This window comes from Crinia signifera, chromosome 19, assembly GCF_055691185.1.
Source record: "Crinia signifera chromosome 19, ASM5569118v1, whole genome shotgun sequence".
Taxonomy (NCBI): Eukaryota; Metazoa; Chordata; class Amphibia; order Anura; family Myobatrachidae; genus Crinia; species Crinia signifera.
Window position 1 is genome coordinate 15,225,429 of NC_139226.1, and position 21,310 is coordinate 15,246,738.

General features: G+C 43.6%; 1 protein-coding gene across 4 annotated transcripts in view; it reads left to right on the top strand.

Annotated features, from left to right (window-relative positions):
- Positions 1 to 21,310, top strand: part of MAG (myelin associated glycoprotein) — a 93,477-nt gene that overhangs the window by 51,427 nt on the left and 20,740 nt on the right. For all 4 annotated transcript variants that reach the window (XM_083162093.1, XM_083162090.1, XM_083162092.1 and 1 more), the window contains 4 exons: positions 11,374 to 11,447; positions 12,890 to 13,258; positions 13,987 to 14,283; positions 15,181 to 15,438. In XM_083162093.1, the coding sequence (XP_083018219.1) occupies positions 11,399 to 11,447; positions 12,890 to 13,258; positions 13,987 to 14,283; positions 15,181 to 15,438 (973 nt within the window). In that variant the 5' untranslated portion in view covers positions 11,374 to 11,398. The remainder of the gene's footprint in view (positions 1 to 11,373; positions 11,448 to 12,889; positions 13,259 to 13,986; positions 14,284 to 15,180; positions 15,439 to 21,310) is intronic.

Here is a 21,310-nt window from a genome sequence, read left to right on the forward strand (position 1 = left end):
TTGATCTCCCCAACCCCGTGCCGCTGCTCCCTCCCTCCACCCATCAAAGTGACTGCTGCTGCTGCGCTCCCCCTCCGCCCCGTAGCAGTGTCTCCTTTTCATCGCTGATGAAAAGGAGACACTGAGCAATATGATTGCTGGGGATATATTGCTAGCAATATATCCCCAGCAATCATATTACCCCGTGTGTACACAGCATTAGAGTGGTTTATTAATATACTGTAGATTAGAAAAGAGAGGACGAGCTTGTCCTAGTGCAAAGTGACTGACTTTGGCGGGAGAAAAAATCCCTGATAATTGACTCATTTTCATGGTCACAATTGTGAATATTGTGTGTTTTCTCCTGAACGTGTTTATAATAGAAGAAGCACAAATACTCTTAATGGAATTTCAGTGACACTGTGTGATATACAACACTGCATAATAGCCCTTAAATCAGACCTGATCGCAGTACAAATTTGCTCTCAAAATGGAGAAAAAATGCTGCACTGCAGGTGGGGCAGATGTAACATGTGCAGAGAAAGTTAGATTTGTGTGAGTTATTTTGTTTCTGTGCAGGGTAAATACTGGCTGCATCATTTTTACACTGCAATTTAGTTTTCAGTTTCAACACACCCCATCCAAATTTAACTCTCTGCACACGTTACACCTGCCCCACCTGCAGTGCAGCATTTTTTTGCCCATTTTGAGAACAAATTTGTACTGCGATCAGATCTGATTAAGGGCCATTATGCAGTGTTATATTTCACACAGTGTCACTGAAATTCTACTTAGAGTATTTATAAAATAAGTAGTGCCTAAAAGTTGCAGACAGACCAGTGTTCACAATAAAATATAATTTAATCCAACGAAAACATACTTATACGGTCTGGGATGAATTCACACAAGGTCAAATTGCATTTGGAATTTATTGCATAGACATCACATTTATTGTGTATATCGTGCTGAGTGAAAGAGACAAAATATCACAGCGAGTATATAGTTGCAAACAAGATAAAACATATTGCAGACAGCAATGTTAGTGTCAGTACTTGCAATATTATCCAAAACATATTGTTACTAATGTTGTATAGAAATATCTTGTAACAACAATTATTTAAGCATGGACACGCCCATATGTGGTGTTAGACACGCCCTCTGGGCAGAGTGTGACACACACCCCTCAGCCTCGCATGGTGCATCCTCCTGATCATAGTCGGCAGGTACGTTTTAGTGGACATATTCAGTTTTACCTGCTACCAGTGTTCCCTGCCCCCATGTAATTCTTTGAGAATTCAGCACTTTCACTAAATCAGAGTAATACCCCTTTCACATTGCAAATGCTGGGTCGCATCAGGGATTTGGACACTGGTCTGTCCCGGGAGCTCCCCGCCAATTGCGAAGTGCAGCTCCCTTCAGCGACCCAGCAATAATCCAGGTCATCGATGTCACGCAGGGGTGGGGTGCACCATCGTGGGGCGGGGGAGGAGGCAGCGATTGGAGCTCACTCTGCCTCATCCCTATAGTGCAAACGGGACCCGAGTCGAGCAACTTGGGTTACCCATTTACACTGCCCAGCAACCCGGGTCCAACCCTTCTTTTAACCTTGGTTGGAATCCTGGGTCGCTGGACCTGGGTTTTTCCAAATGGCGCTTTCACACCGCACAGCAGTACTATTTTTCAGCAGGAACCTGCAGGAACTCAGTTCCTGAACCTCTAATTATATATGACATCATCAGGAACTGGGCTCCTTAACCTGTTCTGGGCCAAAATGTACTTTCCATAACGTAAGTTTAATTTTAAAGTCCCCTATGAGTGCCTTCGTTTCTAAATACAATATATACATCTCCTCTCTCTCTCTCTCTCTCTCTCTCTCTCTCTCTCTCTCTCTCTCTCTCTCTCTCTCTCTCTCTCTCTCTCTCTCTCTCTCTCTCTCTCTCTCCCTCTCTCTCCCTCCCTCTATTTTTAATTAACCGATCCACCCCCAGAACCGAAGTTCCTGGACCTATTTCTCCAGAAAAATAGAGACCCGGGTTTGTGTGAAAGGGGGATGATTGTCCCGGGTTTGTGTGAAAGGGGGATGATTGTCCCGGGTTTGTGTGAAAGGGGGATGATTGTCTGATTTAAAAATACAAATCTGATCTCTGAATCCTCATTACTACTAATCTATCTGCAATATGCTTCCAATCTGTTTATTTTGTCTTTCATTGACTTCATCTACATAATGCAGTAGAATATGACAACACCATACTGCGCTCTGAGTTTAATGATCTCTCGACCAGAATGCTGGGACAGGAGGCAGATTTTGGAAGGTTATGTGTTATGTGACAAGCCTGACACACTGTATTCACAGCGTCGCTCACATAGGTCGGGATGCACTAACGTCCGCACCCCCACTTCACCGCTCACCGCCGGCTACCGCATACATAATTATCGCATATGCTCTAACATTTGCAATAATTATTGCAAAGGACAGCTCTTGCATTACGAGCTGTCCTTTGTGATGTGGCCGGCAATGTGCAGCGGGTCCCGGTGGCTCCCCCGATATCAGATGCCGGGAAAACTGAAGTTGTGATGGACGCGATGTTCCGACCATCAATGTTTGTACCAATGTTTTTTTTTTAAAAATCAATAAAGATTGTATTGGATAATGGGATATACTTTAAATAAATGTTCTTAACCTATTTCTCTCATAAAAAAACTGACAAATTGTGAGCGGTAATTGGAAAAAATATTAGTCATTGAAGGGGTTAAAAGTTTAGAGCAATTTTTATCTTGTGGAACACTAGCAGCATTTTGGCAAAAAAAGAAGCTTCAGAAAGAAATGTCGGCCTGATTCAGACCTGGTTGCTGCAAGAGGATATATACGATTAAACATCCCCTCACGTTTGTCTGCATGGCCCAAAAATCATTGGATGGTGGCTCATCAGGAAAGGATGTTTTTTTACCCGTTCACCCAGGAGGGAGAATAGCGGGTGGCCTTCGGGAACCCGTCTGTCGGTGTTTTAACAGTCGGGATCCCGACGTCGGGTAAATGACTGTCGGGACCCCGTTCAGCACCCCTCCCAACTGCCCCAACCCCACCACGGAACACTGCCAACCCCCAAAAATGGGACTTTCCAGCGGAAAGCGGGACAGTTGGGAGGTATGCAAAAGGTCGACATACACTAGGTTAGGTCAACACAGACAAAATGTCGACATGCCGTAGGTCATCATGGTCAGAAAGTCGACACAAGCAAAATGCCGACATAAAAAAAGTCGACACGTACTTGGCGCACTTGACACCATTCCCAAAAGTAGTCCAAGCTTGTCGCGCTCGCCTGGGGGATGGTAGGTTATGAAATACCGCCTCGTGACAAACTTATGACTGTTGACTTTCCCATTGTCGACATAATGCTTGTGTCGACCTTATGACGCAGCATAGACTGTGGATTCAATGAAAATCAGATATCAAAACAACGTCCCGTCTTTTGTCCAAGGAATCTGCACATAGATAATGATCCGAGCCGGGTGTCCTGCGTGTAGTAATTACAAAGCACAGCTCGGTCCGGCGCTGAAGGTGTTAAATTCCAGGGAAAACAAGGCCCGGGCCTCCACACAAGCAGATGACATGCCGCACACGCCCCCTCACTTTCCTCCTGCATGTGGAAGTGAGTCAGTCGCTGGCTGGACCCACAGCCCTGCGTTACACCGTGCGATCAAAACAGCTCTTGTACCGTCATGCAGGACTCAATGGCCGCTTGTGGCCCGCCAGCACAACAGGCACCATTGTGTGTATATCAGCCTGGCCTGAGTCCAGGAGGTGGAGGGAGATGTATGGCTGATGCCTCCTGTCTCCTCTTGTGTTCTGAGGACAGGGTGGTACAATGTATGGGGAGGGATGTTGTCAGATTTCCCAATCCCAGCTTCGCTTCCCCATTGCCCTTAGCAGAGGCTGCAGAAGCAAACCACTGGGTTGCTTCCGAGCCAGGCAGGCTTGGGTGGGATTGCATGCGATATGTCGTATGCAAAATGACCGCATACGATATATCGCATGCAATCCAGCTGCCTGGGAAGGTCCCGGGTAGCTCAAGGAAGGGGGGTCTCATATAATTGCTAGCTATGTACTGTACATACAGACAATACTTAAGTCTCAGTGTCGTCTCCGATGTTCATCTCAATGCGAAGATGTGTGAATGAGGCCTGTAGCTATCTATAGGACAACTGCAGCCTGTCTCAGGTTTTTGTGAAATTATACCAGAACTTGCCAGGTACTAGGACCCAGCATCTGCAGGGAAGTGCAACCTCTGACCTGCTGTGATAATGTAGCAACTTGTACTGTGTAAGGGAGTCACAGAACTGTCACAGAACTGCGTACACATAAAGTACCATAAAGTCACCATTGATGGCACCATTAAACTGGATGATATGAAAACACCAACAAGCAAACCACAGGACTATGTAAAAACCGGACCAGGATAAGACCCCGGACCGAACATCAAAATCTGCAGTCCAGAGCTTGTACTGTCCGATCCGGGGGGAGTCCCGTCCGGGGGGTGTCTTGTCCGATGGGATGCCTGTGATAGTTGTCACCAGGGACATGGGGAAGGGGCGATTACAGCCTCCCCGTGTGGTCTGGATCGTCCGGTTTTTATTACACCCCCAGACCATACAGGGAGGATTTATTCTCCCCCTCCTCCGCTCCCTGGTGACAGCTGTCACGTGAAGGCCCCCCCCCCCCCCCCGGACAGGACACTCCCAGTATGGGACACCCCTCAGACCAGACACTACAAGCTCCGGACTGCAGATTTTGATGTCCGGTGGTCAGGGGTCTTGTCTGGGTCTGGGTTTTACCCATACCCGCAAACCACTGATGGCCAAACAAAAATGGGGTTAGGGTTTACAGTTTTCCAGAGAGATGTGTGTGTTTGTGTGTGTGTATATGTGTGTGTACGTACGTGTGTGTGTACGTGTGTGTTTGTATGTATGTGTGTGTGTGTGTGTGTGTGTGTGTGTGGGGGGAGTTATGCTCCAAACCCCCCATCAATTCTGAGATCCATTGGCTTTCTGCCATGAATGACCAAACAATTATCAACTGGTGCTTAACCCTGGATGGCTATATAACCATCGATGGTCATCCCCGCTATTACCCTGGGTATGTTACCATTGCTGTTATCCATTCCTTCCAAAATTTGCAGAGAGTGAAGCCGGGACTGCCTGTGCGTGTGGTGCTCCTGGAAAGGGTGCGCGGCTTTTCGGGATGCCGTGATCGCAAGCACAGCGTCTATTTACCACTGCTCTGCTCAACCCACCCAGATCGCCCCGATCCCACATTACTTTTATATATTTGCAGGAGAATAGGCATTATTTCAAGTTCTTGCTAAACTGCCACTGTCTACGTACACGCTGGAGGTTTCAGCCGATGAATCATTTTAACCTGGAAAAAACAACTGATTTTTGTTTTCTTCATATATTGCAACAATGCTGCTGTTCCCTACAGAGTGGAGTATATCCATCAAGAGAGAACAAGGGGTAACTTTTACTCCCCTGCTCTGCTCCATTCACTAAATCCCCGGTGGTCACCAAAGGGCCTTGCAGCAACCTGACGACCGCCATTCCCCTCTTTACGCCTGTCCTGTGTGTGTGACAAGCTCTGGGGACCTCGCCCCATTGTAATGTGCATGGGGACATGCTGTGCTATATAAGTAAATGTTAATGAGACCGAGGGTCATGAAGCATAATCTCTGCTTGCCAGCCATTGGTAACACAGGGATCCAGATCCCATTTGTTATCGCCTGAAAATGCTGTGCTCTACACACTCTTATAATCTAACTCTATGCCCACGTGATGGTAAAGTACAGTATGAACCAAGTCAGTCTAAAGCAAAAATAACCCATGAAAACTCATTTTGACCTTTTTGACAGTCAATCAAGTTCCCGTCGACCTAACACACTTGCTTCCATTGCTGTTGATCAAGATCAGTGGTTCTCAAATCGGTCCTTAGAACCCACCAACAGTGCATGTTTTCGTCACCCGGCACGTGCACAAGTGCACAAGTGCACTCGTTACTCACTGACACATTTTAAAAGATCACAGGTGGAGCTAATTATTTCACCTGGGATTCTGTGTGGAGACCTGGAAAACGTGCACTGTTGGGGGTCCTTGAGGGCCGAGTTGAGAACCACTGATCTAGACACTGTCGACTGTATGTATGCATCTAACTAGACGCGATCAACCAGGATCTAGATGCCATTGTTCTATCGACCGGATACGGATAACAATGGGCAATGATTGGATAGGTTGATAACGACCATCAGTCAAAAAAATAGCCCAATTTTATCAGCCGAAAAACGAGCGCATCCGATTGGATACCCTCCTCGCTACTGTAATAAAATCATTCAAAAGTTGTTTTTCTTATATTACGTGTGTAGACTTTTCTTGTGCGCCAGGAACCTGTCATCTCCATCCTGTCAGACGTGTGAAGAATTACGCTGTAGGCTTCCTACACATCAAATTGCCACGCCGTCTACTACGATCGCAGTGTTTAGGTCTATTAATTCATGTTTAATAGATTTCACTTTCCTCCCACCCACATGACAGAACTGTCAATGTGTTACGATGAAACAATGAGTAATCTCTCAGCGTCGCAGATTCCTGCCTTTTTCTGTTATTTCGGGTGATCATTGTTACCGGGAATCTGATTCACTTAGCAACTACCTTATGTACTTGTGGAATGGACGTCCACACAAATATGGCATTGGGCACCGAGCAATGTCTGATTACGGTTTTCTCAGGAGTCAGCTGTAAATTTTAGACACCATAGTTCCTGCTCTCTAGACAGCGAATACACGCTGCCAAACGATCAGGCCTGAATCAGTCCTGTTTTAATTGTTTTGTTAGAGGTCAATGTTTTTGTAGTTTGTGAGTTTTATGAATTCAAATGTATTTGGAGTGTCTAAAATATAACGGAACCAACAGTATTGAGATGGTTCTGGTATAACGGACGAACAGCACCTAGATTGTGCATCATGTGGTCGACCACTCATGGTATGCTTCTAGTTAGACGCATAAAGATTGTCCACAGGGTCTTAATAGATAGTAACGGAAGATAGACACAAGCGTTCGATTGACGGAAATGTGGTAGACAGTGACCAAGTCGAAACAGGTTTTTCAAGTTTTTTCTGTGTCTATGTCGACATAGGTCAATATGGGAACAATATAAGTATACAGTATCCACTCGGCACACTTTTTTATTCTCCCTCTATGTCCACTGGGATGGTATAGTGTGAAAAAGTAGTTAAAAAATAAATTGTAAAAACTCATGTCAACCTTGTGACTATCACATTCAGTTGATCTAACGATTGTGTCCATCTTCCGTTACTGTCCATCTAGATCAGGGGTGTCAAACTCAAATTCATCGGGGGCCGCATCAGCAGTTTGGTCACCCTCAAAGGGCCGGTTTTATCTGTAGGTCCCCCTGTATAATTATAATGCCATGACACCACAGGCTACTCCCCCTGTATAATATAAAATGAATGCCATGACACCACAGGCTGCTCCCCCTGTATAATAATAATGCCATGACACCACAGACTGCTCCCCCTGTATAATATAATAAAAGTAATGCCATGACACATTAATGATTATACAGGAGGAGCAGCCTGTGGTGTCATGGCATTATTATTATACACGGGGACACCTCAGGAAACAGCAGATATATATATTTTTTTTATTGTGAGTGTGATCCTAATCCTCACTTACTGTTTCTCCGTCTGTCCTGCAGCTGCTGCGGCTTCCAGCTTTTCTTCACTGCTTGCTGCGGCCACACTGTCCCCGACTCCCGGTCCAGCTTCCCTGCCTGCTCCTACTTCTCTACAGACGCATGGGCGGGCGGCGTCATTGTCATGACGTCCCCACCCAGTGTCTGTCACTGCCGGGCATCAGAGCGAACAGGCGTCCGGGCCCTCCTCCACGTAGCCGTGGAGGCCGGCGGCCATGTTTCTGTAGTCGCATACATATGTGCCTACAGGAACATGGCCACCGACAGTGGAGGAACAGGTAAGGCGGACGTGGACACGGCCCGCAGCACTCCTGTTTTAGACACACTGCCCCTGCGTGCTATCTCCTCGCGCGGGCCACATGACGAGGTCTGGCGGGCCGGATTTGGCCCGCGGGCCTTGTGTTTGATACCCGTGATCTAGATAGTGTCCACTGTTGGATGTTGCTATAGGCAACCAATCAGATTCTACTTCTTATTTATTTATTTATTTAGCACCTTCTAGAAAATAATAAATAGAATCTGATTGGTTGCTATGGGCAACATCTGATGGGCAACATCCCATTTTCAACTGATTTCCAATCTTACCCCTTAGCAGGAGAAACATAGTAATGACTGTTTCTTCTTCACTGTCATTTTGTCACGGTCAGGAATGTGCGGCGTAGAAAATGTTTGCTGGCAGCGCCCTCTACTGGGATAAAATAGTGCAACAGATGCACACATATGGGGAAATGTAATAGCGTCCAAGGTGCGGAATGCCGGACGATCTCGGATGTTTTATTAAGCTGACATTTTTTTTATTATTATAGCGGCAATCATTTACAAGGCAAAACCATGTAAATTATTGCAGCTTTACAAAAACATCCCAGAACATCCCGCATCTCAGATTACATTTCCCCGTGTTCCCTCGCCGCGCCGTAACCTGAATTGGCATTTCTAACTGAATTGGACCAAGCACAAGGTTACATACAATCACCTCCCAAAATGACTTTAGGCTAAATATGTAATGTAATAACATTATTACAGCAGTACGTACGGTGTAATGGTTATCATTACTGCATCACAGCGCTGAGGTCATGGGTCCGACCCCCATCCCATTCCCAGCATATTGCAGTTTTTTTACTATAGTTATTAGGATGTCTGCATGCCTTCATAATTAGTGGTAATTAATACAATCCTGATCAGAGCACATTTTGCAGCTACTTGTACAGTACATAGCAATTATATGAAATAGATTTTCTTAGGGAAACTTTTGAGTCAAACATTTTCAAGAACATTCCGTGGGGTTGCTATGGTGACAGTCAGTGAATGGCGTCAGAACAGGTGCTACTGGAGCGGTCACTAGTACAGCACAGCACTCCAATTATACCTTATACTGTGAGACTTACTGTACACACTAGACAATTTTGTAAAAGTTTTGAAGGGTAACAATATATCGTAATGACGTTTTCATGTATATCCAGTGTGTACCCACTATATCGTTAAAGATGCACGCTCCTGTGGGTCGTTAGCAATGTTGGCTGTAATACAGCATGGCTCCTGGTCCCCCACCCTCTACCACCGTTGACCGTTGTGCAAGGCATCTGCACTTATCCACACATATCGTCTATACCCAGCTGATGACTGATTCATACAATGTGGTACATAGAGAGTGTTCAAACTTGTGATCATTTATGACAATAACACAAGTCTACAAAACTGGGGTGTGGATGGAAGAATCTACAGTGTCGACAGTCAATAGGCAGGCACCAAAATGTCGGCATGCAAAATGTCGACATTGGCAAAATGTTGACATGAAAAAAGGACGACACAAGAAAAGGGCAACATGAGTTTTAACCATGTTGACCACAAAAGTGAATGTGAAACATATTGGGAAACAGCACAATAATCTGTTTTCTAGTTGAGACCTATTTCTTTATAAAATAACATTATAGTTTTCTGCATGTTTACAAGGATTCGGCATGAAATACAGACGGTCAAAATCCCGACAAGGTCAAACTCCTGACAAGGTCAAAATCCCGACAAGGTCAAAATACCGACATTTAAAATCCCGACAAGGTCAAAATACATATAGAATGTAGACAGGTGGAAAAGTCTACATGACAGGTTGTGAGGTCGACATGGGTTTTTCACAGTTTTTTACCCAAATGTCGACACAATCGACATGGACACATTTGGAAGTGAACCGCAGCCCTTCACAGCGCTCGCTTCCCTCGCAATGTTTCGGGCACGGTGCCTCGCTGCGCTCGGCAAACAACAGGCCTTAATGGATGGTACGGCATGAAATATCGCCTGTCGGCAGGTCGGCTCAAGAAGCAGTGAAAATAACCCATGTCGAACTTGTGACCTGTCAACCGAAAGTCACGTTGACTTTTTCACCTGTTTACATTCTATATGTCGCTATTTTGACCTTGTCGGTATTTTGACCTTGTCAGGATTTTAAATGTCGCTATTTTGACCTTGTCGGGATTCTGACCGCCGGTCAATGGTTGTCGGTGCTTTGACCGTCGGGATTTTGACTGCATCCCGTCTACAAGTCATTATGCCGGGTACACACTAGGCGATGGGAGTAACAGCAGGGGGGAGGGGAGGGGGGAGCGGGGGACCTTCTGAGCGATATCTTATACCCTTTTCACATTGCAGTTATAACCGGGGTAATTGCCCGGTTGCTGCCGGTGTAAAAGCACAGAACCTAATAACCTGGGTCGACCAACCCAGCAACATTACCCGCGCTGTAAAAAGGGTTAAATCAGGTTGCCCATTATACACAAGGTGATCCGGATTTAACATGGATTTAGTGTGAAAGTGTCAGACTCGGGTCGGAGCCTGGTCATTCCTGGGATCCAGATCTCTGGTCCGACCCGGCATTGTGTTGCAAAAGCGGTATTACTTTCTCATCTAGGGCCAGATGTACTAAGCTTGAAAAGTGATAAAAATGGAGAGTGCTTAACCACCAGCCAATCAGCTCCTACCTTTCATGTCACAGGCTGTGTTTGAAAAATGACAGGTAGGAGCTGATTGGTTGGTGGTTTATAACTCTCCATTTTATCACTTTTCAAGGCTTAGTACATCTCGCCCCACGTGCGTATCGGGCTTTATAGTGCTGTAATGAAATTGATGTTTCAATACTTAATACAGTTCTGGAAATACTGAAAACTAAAATTTGCGTTTCCAAAAGAACTGTACACGACGGAACTTCTTTTAGAATATTTTATGAAAATAGCACCAAGAAACCTATAAAAACCAACGGGCAGATGTATTGCGTTGCAAGTCTAGTGGTTGGGCAGGATGCTGGCCGAACTTAGATTTTGGCAATCGTTTATAAGGCAAGGTTTTGGCTTGGCCCTTTTAAAAAACACCTCTGCCTTCGGCTGGCAGAAGAGAAAGTTGGTACAGGTTGGACCGATACATCTACTGCTCAACTCAAGTTTGTCTTATGCATGGCCTACTCTGGCCTAATGATGTTGTGTGGCGCCCCCCCTTCTTCATTCATCCGTTCCTCTGGAGGCCTTTATGGCAGGCAGATCTTTGAGCAATGCATTGCGTAATATCTCTTATTTTGAGTGTGTCCGTCCCTGATGACTCTACAGCAATATGAGTGACTGACGCCATCACTGACTGACTATGTCTTCCTACAGTGATCACGTAAGACTGAAGGATACAATGGCATGGAGGCGGAGATCTCTTCCCTTACTATTCCTTCTGGTGGAAGGTAAGAGTGTACCAGTATCTTGTCTCATCATAAACCCTGACCGATACATTGGGACTGATTCAGACCTTTTTGCTAGGCCGCATATGTTGCTCACCATCAAATGATTTTTTGCCCGTTCACTAATAACAGTCTGCCAAGATTGGTCATGTGACATCAGCTTCCCGCCCCAAGCAGGGCGTGCCCTTCTTCTGCCCCTGCCCACCCCCATTCCTCCCACTATGGAGCGTTCCCATGGTTTGCTTTCATTCCCAAAATTTGGGGGCTTAGCCTGCTGGCAAGGGGGGTGTTGCCTACAAATAACATTACTCCCGTGAGGCCACACCCCCAAATGTTGCTGTCGGGGCATGGCCAGTGACTCTCAGAGCTTCTGCCCATACCCACAGCCCCTCTGCCTGGGTTAATAGACACTGCTCAGTGGGTGACAGGGGGGACTCCCAACTGCCCCCCCCCCCTGACACTGTCAGGCCCCGGGTGAGACACAGGAAGGTCCCCAAAAAACACCCTCATATATGTATGTCCTCCGAGTAGTGAATTCCCTGATTCACTACTCGGAGGACACACGTCCATGAGTGCAGACAGAGACTCATCTGGTCTTGATTTGCGAAATTAAATGCTGGGTACTTGTGTATTATCAGGGGGCGCCCAAGATTTCCATTGTACGACATAGTTTTGGTCACATCGCATCGCATTGCATGCGATGGCATGCGATGCGATTGGACCTAATTTTTAATTGTACAGGCACCCTGATGGGTGATTACTATGTTAAATGCATCCCCATTGTTAACGCCACCCCCACTATCAACGGCCACCCGAAGTGTTCCGAGCGCAGCGAGCCCGCGAGGGGGGCGGCGGTACGCGTTCTCTGACCTTTTCATACCCCCACTATTTACGTCGGCATGGAGTTGATTTTAGAAAGTGTGGCGAGCGCAGCGAGCCACAGAGCCCGAAGCGTGGCGAGCGCAGCGAGCCCTGCGAGGTGATGTGGATTACTTCACACTATCTAAAATCAGCTCCAAGCCGACGTGGATAGTGGGGGTATGAAAAGGTCGGAGGACGCGTACCACCGCCTCTCGCTGGCTCGCTGCGCTCGCCACTCTTCGGGTGGCCATTGATAGTGGGGTCGGCCCATCAGGCTGCTTGTACAATTTAATATCGCATGCCATTTCTAATGGTATGCAATGCGATGCAATATTTTATAGTACATTGCGGGTCTGTGGGCCTGGAAATCGGGTCCCATCTCATCCCATCGCATACCTTAATTAGTTGTATGCGATGCGATGGGCGCCCTTATAATACACAAGCACCAAATGCTGTTTTTTCCTAAAGTTTTGTCAATGCCCATTGGTTCAGTTATAGAGTTGAGCTTAGTATATTTGTGGAAAGAGCAAATTAAACCAAATGATCTGCCTCGATAGTCAACTCTATGATCATCTCCCTTCTAGGCGTTTTGAGCAGACAGTGGTCAGCCTGGATGCCCCCATCAATCTCGGCTTTTAAGGAGACCTGTGTGGCCATTCCATGCACCTTCGACTATCCCGAGGACATCCGTCCATCAGCAGTGCACGGGATCTGGTACCTCAACAGCCCGTACCCTAAGAACTTCCCTCCGGTGGTCCTCAAATCGAAGACCAACACAGCGCATGAACTCTACATGGGTCGAACGAAGATGATTGGAGATCTTCAGATGTCCAACTGCTCAATACAGATTGACAAAGTCACCAGTGATCTGCAGGGAAAATACTACTTCCGGGCCGACCTGGGCGGCTACAATCAATACACCTACTCAGAACACGCCAACCTCTTTATATTAGGTGACCGGTCTGTTCTCAGTATGCTAAGAATATTTTACCACTTCAGTTAGTATCTGGTATGATGGAGGAGGCAAAGAATGGGCAAAAGATTACAACGAATGGGGCTCATGCTAAGTTGCATATGAGATGCACCCTGGGAAACGGTCCCTTCTAGGGCATTTGGTGCTACTATCTGTGAGATACATTCCAAATATATATGTGACTATGTATCTATAAACTGGGCTCCAGTGTATACTGTAGGTCAACTATTATGAGGTCAACAGACAGTATGGTCCACATGTATTGGTGTGATGGTTACAAAGGTCAACTAAGTTAAAAGGCCAAAACAAAAAAGGTGGACAGTGCCTAAGGTGACAGATAGAAAAGGTCGACAGGTTCAAGTTTTTTTTACTTTTTAAACTTTTTGATACTTTACTACCCTATCGGCCATTTGAGGTCCACCTATTGACTGTTAACTGTTTTAATATAGCTCTATTGAACCAAACCCCTTTAGATCATGTCCTAAATTTTTTACTAGTGGGGTAAATGTATCACACCTTCCGAAGAGTGAAGAAGTTGTCCATAGAAACCAACCAGCTTCTATCAAACATTTATCAAGTCCACTTCTCCACTCTTTAGAAGTTTGATACATCTGCCCCTAGGGGAGAAGCATGAGCAGGTCTCAGACTTGGAAGGGTTAACTTACAGTATGTTACATGTCTAACATATGGCTGGTGTTTCCTTTCTAGATGAGCCCTTTGTAGTTGAACCTCAGGAAATTATATCTGGAACTGAAGCGGAGATCACCTGCTTGGTGGACGATAACTGTCCTGACATGAAGCCCACTGTAACCTGGATGGACCTGGAGGGGCTGGAGCACCACACCGTGTATGCCCGTCTGGAGGAGAGTAATGCTGCCTGGAAACAAATATCCACCCTGAAGTTCCTGCCGTCCCATAAGAACAATGGCCAGCGGCTGGGATGTAAGGTTACATTTCCGGGCACTGAGCTGGAGTATAAAGGCTTTGTAACAATGGATGTAAAATGTAAGCTATATATATATAAAAAGCCATAAAATCTGTTGTTATATTATTATTATTATTATTATTATAATATAATCTCTCAAGTGCTATCAATTTATGTCCCAATTAATGTCCGATACAATTAGATAAAATATATCCGATAACTTACGTTCATGAGGGTATTGGTGGTAGACGTTGGCGGACTTGTCTGTATTGTTTGTGGTTCCACTTCAGTGTTACAGAACATGTCAATATCTCATGGGGGTTTGTTTACTAGGATGGGTTCCATTGAAGATGGGATGTTGCTATAGGCAACCAATCAGAATCTATATATTATCTTCTAGAACAGCGTTTTTCAACCACTGTCCCGTGGAACACTAGTGTGCCTTGAGCTGTTCTCAGGTGTCCCTAAAGTTTTATTCACTGGTCTCATCCTGCTCAAGTATCCTCTGTATCCTAGGCATTTGGGACCTTTGATGTCAGGGGTCCAGATTTGGCTCCTCCGCTTGTCAATCGTAATAGTTGATATTCTTGTTACCTGTGGGGACCAGTTTTTTTTCCTGTGTAGGCGATTGTGTTTTTCCCTGTGGGTGGTGGTGTGCCTTGCTAATTTTAAAATCTTGTTTGGTGTGCCACGAGTTGAAATAGGTTGAAAATCACTGTTGTAGAAGGTACAAAATAAATAAGTAGATTCTGATTGGTTGCCCATAGCAAAATCCCATCTTCACCAGAACTCCCATTTTAGTAAATAAACCCCTCTTTGTTCCAGTTAATGTTGGCAATTCGTGCATGCTGTTATATTTTTATAAGTAGCTCATCCTCAACAGTTGGGTTGTGCCCACGTTTTGCACAGTATTCTCCCAACATATTTTCTGATTTCTCAGTTTTAGAATGGAAAGTGAACATTTCTGTCTCTTCTAGATGCCCCCCGCATTGTGGATATAAACTCGTCCACGGAAACCACAGAGGGCACCCAGGTGGTGTTCATATGTGTTATAGACAGCAACCCCGTGTCACGGGTCACGTGGTACAAGGATGAATTACTATTAAAAGAGGACTACACGGGGAACCTTACACTGGAGCTGGAATATGTCACCTACAACCATGACGGGATCTATGTCTGTGCGGCTGAAAATGAGTATGGCAGGACCAATAAATCCATGGGGCTGGCCGTCATGTGTAAGGAATAACCATATATTATGTTATGTATAGTGTCTCCGGGATATTGTACTTCTGCTGCTAAATATAAGGCATGGCGGGTCCTATTACAGCAGCAGGCTGTGTACAGGCCACAGGAGCTGACTTTAACATCTTATTTTTTTCCCCATACGGTATCTGGTCGGACTGTCTACAAGCATTGTAATGCTAAATTCATGGTTAGGGTTATACTAAGGTTAGGGTTAATATTTTACCTAGCGTTAGAATTAGGATAATATAACTAGGGTAAGTATTAGGACTAGGGTTATAATTAGAGTTATATCTAGGGTTAGAATTTGAGTTACAAGTAGGGTTAGGATTAGAGTTATAACTAGAGTTAGAATTAGCGTTATAAGTAGGGTTAGAATTAGAGTTATAATAACTAGAACTAGAATTAGAGTTATAACTATGGTTAGAATTAGAGTTATAGCTAGGATTACAATTAGAGTTATAATAACTAGAACTAGAATTAGAGTTATAACTATGGTTAGAATTAGAGTTATAACTAGGATTACAATTAGAGTTATAATAACTAGGGTTAGAATTAGAGTTATAACTATGGTTAGAATTAGAGTTATAATAACTAGAACTAGAATTAGAGTTATATCTAGGGTTAGAATTAGTTATAAATAGAATTAGAATTAGAGTTGTAACTAGGGTTAGAATTAGCGTTATAAGTAGGGTTAGAATTTGAGCTACAAGTAGGGTTAGGATTAGAGTTATAACTAGGGTTAGAATTAGAGTTATAACTAGGATTACAATTAGAGTTATAATAACTAGAACTAGAATTAGAGTTATAACTAGGGTTAGAATTAGAGTTATAACTAGGGTTAGAATTAGAGTTATACCTATGGTTAGAATTAGAGTTATAATAACTAGAACTAGAATTAGAGTTATAACTAGGGTAAGAATTAGTTATAAATAGAATTACAATTAGATTTATAACTAGGATTAGAATTAGAGTTATAACTAGGATTAGAACTAGCGTTATAACTAGGATTAGAATTAGAGTTATAACTAGGGTTAGAATTAGCGTTATAAGTAGGGTTAGAATTAGAGTTATAACTAGGATTACAATTAGAGTTATAATAACTAGAACTAGAATTAGAGTTATAACTAGGGTTAGAATTAGAGTTATAACTAGGGTTAGAATTTGAGTTATAACTAGGATTAGAATTAGAGTAATAACTAGAATTAGAACTAGAGTAATCACTAGGATTAGAATTAGAGTTATAACTAGGATTAGAATTAGAGTTATAACTAGGGTTAGGATTAGCGTTATACCTAGAATTAGAATTAGAGTTATAACTAGGATTAGAACTAGAGTCATCACTAGGATTAGAACTAGAGTTATAACTAGGATTAGAATTAGAGTTATAACTAGGGTTAGGATTAGCGTTATAACTAGAATTAAAATTAGAGTTATAACTAGGATTACCATTAAAGTTGTAACTAGGGTTAGGATTAGAGTTATAATCAGGGTTATAAATAGAATTAGAATTAGAGTTATAACTAGGATTAGAATTAGAGTAATAACTAGGATTAGAACTAGAGTAATAACTAGGATTAGAACTAGAGTTATAACTAGGATAAGAATTAGAGTTATAACCAGTGGCGTAACTACAGCACCGCAGCCCCTGCGGTCGCGGGGAGGCGCTGGGTAAGTGCGGGCGTCGGGGGGCTGCGGTGCTATTGTAATGCCCCATCCCCCGCAGCGTTACCTATATTCGCTGCGGTGGTCCCGGCTCCCCTGGCTTCATTCTGCTATTGCGACGGGCTATCATAAAATGTCCACCCCCATATAGCAGCCAGATCTCTGAAACTGTCTGCTGTATGGGGGCGGCCATTTTGTGATGGTCCGTGTTTCATATCAGAATGAATCCAGGATAGGAGCCGGGACCAGCGCAGCGAATACAGGTAAGTATGCGGGGGATGGGGGGGGGGGGGGGGCATGGGTGTCCGGAGTGGTGGTGGGGTGAGGGGGTGTGTGTGTTTTATTATCGGCGGGGGGGTGCCGAAATGATAGTTACGCCGCTGGTTATAACTAGGATTAGAATTAGAGTTATAACTAGGATTACAATTAGAGTTATAATAACTAGGGTTAGAATTAGAGTTATAACTATGGTTAGAATTAGAGTTATAATAACTAGAACTAGAATTAGAGTTATATCTAGGGTTAGAATTAGTTATAAATAGAATTAGAATTAGAGTTGTAACTAGGGTTAGAATTAGCGTTATAAGTAGGGTTAGAATTTGAGTTACAAGTAGGGTTAGGATTAGAGTTATAACTAGGGTTAGAATTAGCGTTATAAGTAGGGTTAGAATTAGAGTTATAACTAGGATTACAATTAGAGTTATAATAACTAGAACTAGAATTAGAGTTATAACTAGGGTTAGAATTAGAGTTATAACTAGGGTTAGAATTAGAGTTATAACTAGGGTTAGAATTTGAGTTATAACTAGGATTAGAATTAGAGTAATAACTAGAATTAGAACTAGAGTCATCACTAGGATTAGAATTAGAGTTATAACTAGGATTAAAATTAGTGTTATAACTAGGGTTAGGATTAGCGTTATAACTAGGATTAGAATTAGAGTTATAACTAGGGTTAGGATTAGCGTTATAACTAGGATTAGAATTAGAGTTATAACTAGGGTTAGGATTAGCGTTATAGCTAGGATTAGAATTAGAGTTATAACTAGGATTACCATTAAAGTTGTAACTAGGGTTAGGATTAGAGTTATAATCAGGGTTATAAATAGAATTAGAATTAGAGTTATAACTAGGATTAGAATTAGAGTAATAACTAGGATTAGAACTAGATTAATAACTAGGATTAGGATTAGCGTTATACCTAGAATTAGAATTAGAGTTATAACTAGGATTAGAACTAGAGTCATCACTAGGATTAGAACTAGAGTTATAACTAGGATTAGAATTAGAGTTATAACTAGGGTTAGGATTAGCGTTATAACTAGAATTAGAGTTATAACTAGGATTACAATTAAAGTTGTAACTAGGGTTAGGATTAGAGTTATAATTAGGGTTATAAATAGAATTAGAATTAGAGTTATAACTAGGATTAGAATTAGAGTAATAACTAGGATTAGAACTAGAGTAATAACTAGGATTAGAACTAGAGTTATAACTAGGATAAGAATTAGAGTTATAACCAGTGGCGTAACTACAGCACCGCAGCCCCCGCGGTCGCGGGGAGGCGTTGGGTAAGTGCGGGCGCCGGGAGGCTGCGGTGCTATTGTAATCCCTATCCCCTGCAGCGTTACCTATATTCGCTGCGGTGGTCCCGGCTCCCCTGGCTTCATTCTGCTATTGCGACGGGCTATCATAAAATGTCCACCCCCATATAGCAGCCAATTCTCAGAAACTGTCTGCTGTATGGGGGCGGCCATTTTGTGATGGTCCGTGTTTCATATCAGAATGAAGCCAGGATAGGAGCCGGGACCAGCGCAGCGAATACAGGTAAGTATGCGGGGGATGGGGGGGGGGATGGGCGTCCGGAGTGGTGGTGGGGTGAGGGGGGGGCGTGTTTTATTATCGCGGGGGGGGGGGGGGCGGGGGGTTTGCCGAAATGATAGTTACGCCGCTGGTTATAACTAGGATAAGAATTAGAGTTATAACTAGGGTTAGAATTAGAGTTATAACTAGGGTTAGAATTAGAGTTATAACTAGGATTATAATTAGAGTTATAACTAGGGTTAGAATTAGAGTTATAACTAGGATTAGAATTAGAGTTATAACTAGTATTAGGATTAGGGCTAGGGTTAGGATTTTGGATATAGGATTAGGACTAGGTTTCGGATGTCACTTCACCTGGCATAATAAATCTTCCTCACTGTTTGGCAAATATAAGGGGCCACATGTTACATCTGCACGCCTGCAGCACATCATGGTTTTGCCCATTTTTAGGATTAGGGTTATAACTATGGTAAGAATTAGGGATAGGGTTATAACTCGGGTTAGGATTAGGGTTATACGATTAGGACTAGGTTTAGGTTTATATCTAAGGTTTGGAATAGGGTTATGACTTGGTTCAGGATTACAGGTATTAGGACTAGGTATAGGGTTTATGACTAGGTTTATGGTTATAACTAGGATTAGGACTAGGGTTCAAAAAAAATTATAGCTAGGGTTAGAATTAGGGATAGGGTTATAACTCGGGTTAGGATTAGGGTTATACGATTAGGACTAGGTTTAGGTTTATATCTAAGGTTTGGTATAGGGTTATGACTTGGTTCAGGATTACAGGTATTAGGACTAGGTATAGGGTTATGACTTGATTTAGGATTACAGTTAGTAGGACTAGGTATAGGGTTTATGACTAGGTTTATGGTTATAACTAGGATTAGGACTAGGGTTCAAATAAAATTATAGCTATGGTTAGAATTAGGGATAGGTTTATAACTAGGTTTAGGGTTAAAACTAGGATTATGGATAGGATTCGGATTAGGGTTATAGGATTAGGACCAGTTTTATGGTTAGGGTTATAAACATGGAAGGCTCTGGAGGGGGGTTGCAGCACAGTTCAAAATTCAAATAGCGGAGGCACACCAACTGAGAATCCAAACTGTCTCACTGGCAGTTATTCAAATCTGGATTGTGCAACTGCCCCACCTTGGACCCACCACTGGTTAAAGCTATGAGTTTGAAAAACAACAATCAGGAGCTGATTGGCTGGTACTTTATCACCGGACATTTTATTACTTCACCAGGCTTAATAAATCTACCCCATAGTCTGGAAAATATAAGAAATGATGAGAAACTCTCACTGTTACATCTGCCCCACCTGCAGTGCACTTGTTTTGCCCATTTTGAGAACAAATTTTCCCTGCGATCAGGTCTGAATTAGGCCCATTGCCATTGCATGCCTCAGAATCATCATACTGCTGTAATATGTATTCCTCCACAAGATGGCAGTAGTGCCCTACATAGAGTTAGGTGCATGGGTTATAGTTTGTTTTGTGTTTTGTCTGTTCATTACAACCATCCCCTGACCTGTGTATCCATGTGTTGCTGTTTCCCAGCACAGACACTTTGCAGCAATCTGATATTGGTAACTCAGACATGTTCCCATAAATCAAACTCGAGCAGCAACTGACTGGTGCCAGCTATTAGGTCCTCTGGGGACACAGAGGAAGCGCCATTTATTTGGTAACATTACTGCAAGATCTTATTCTGTGGCGATGCTCAGCCCCACGTGTCTGTGAGTTCACAGTTAAATATGAAGATTGATTCAATTGCTTCCAGAGCTGCTCTGTGCTGCTAATTAGGGAACAATGTACTTATGAGAATCGCACTCATTTGCAGGCAAATATTTTGATGGCTGAGATGATGCAAAACTTGCTGGGGCAGTGACATCACTGGAGGGGGTGCGGAGCACACGTGAGTTTTCCCAAAATGCCGGCTCCTCCTCATTGACGTGAGCCCTGTGCTGCAGTCTAACATTGGTTCTGGTCTACAGTATCTAGATCAGTGATGGCTAACCTTGACACTCCAGATGTTGTTGAACTACACATCCCAGCATGCCCTGCTACAGTTTTGCTATTTGGCCATGCTAAAACTGAGGCAGGGCATGCTGAGATGTGTAGTTCAACAACAGCTGGATTGTCAAGGTTAGCCATCACTGATCTAGATAGACAGCCAGTAGGTCGACACCAAAAGGTCGACTTGCAATAGTTTGCCACAGATAAAAGGTCGACATGCACGAGCTTGACATGCACCAGGTGCCAACCTTCTTCATGTCTATGGTTTGTGCGTGTCAACCTTTTGTTCATGTCGACATTTGGTCAACGTCGACCTAGTGCGTGTGAACACTTTTCATGTGTCGACCAATAG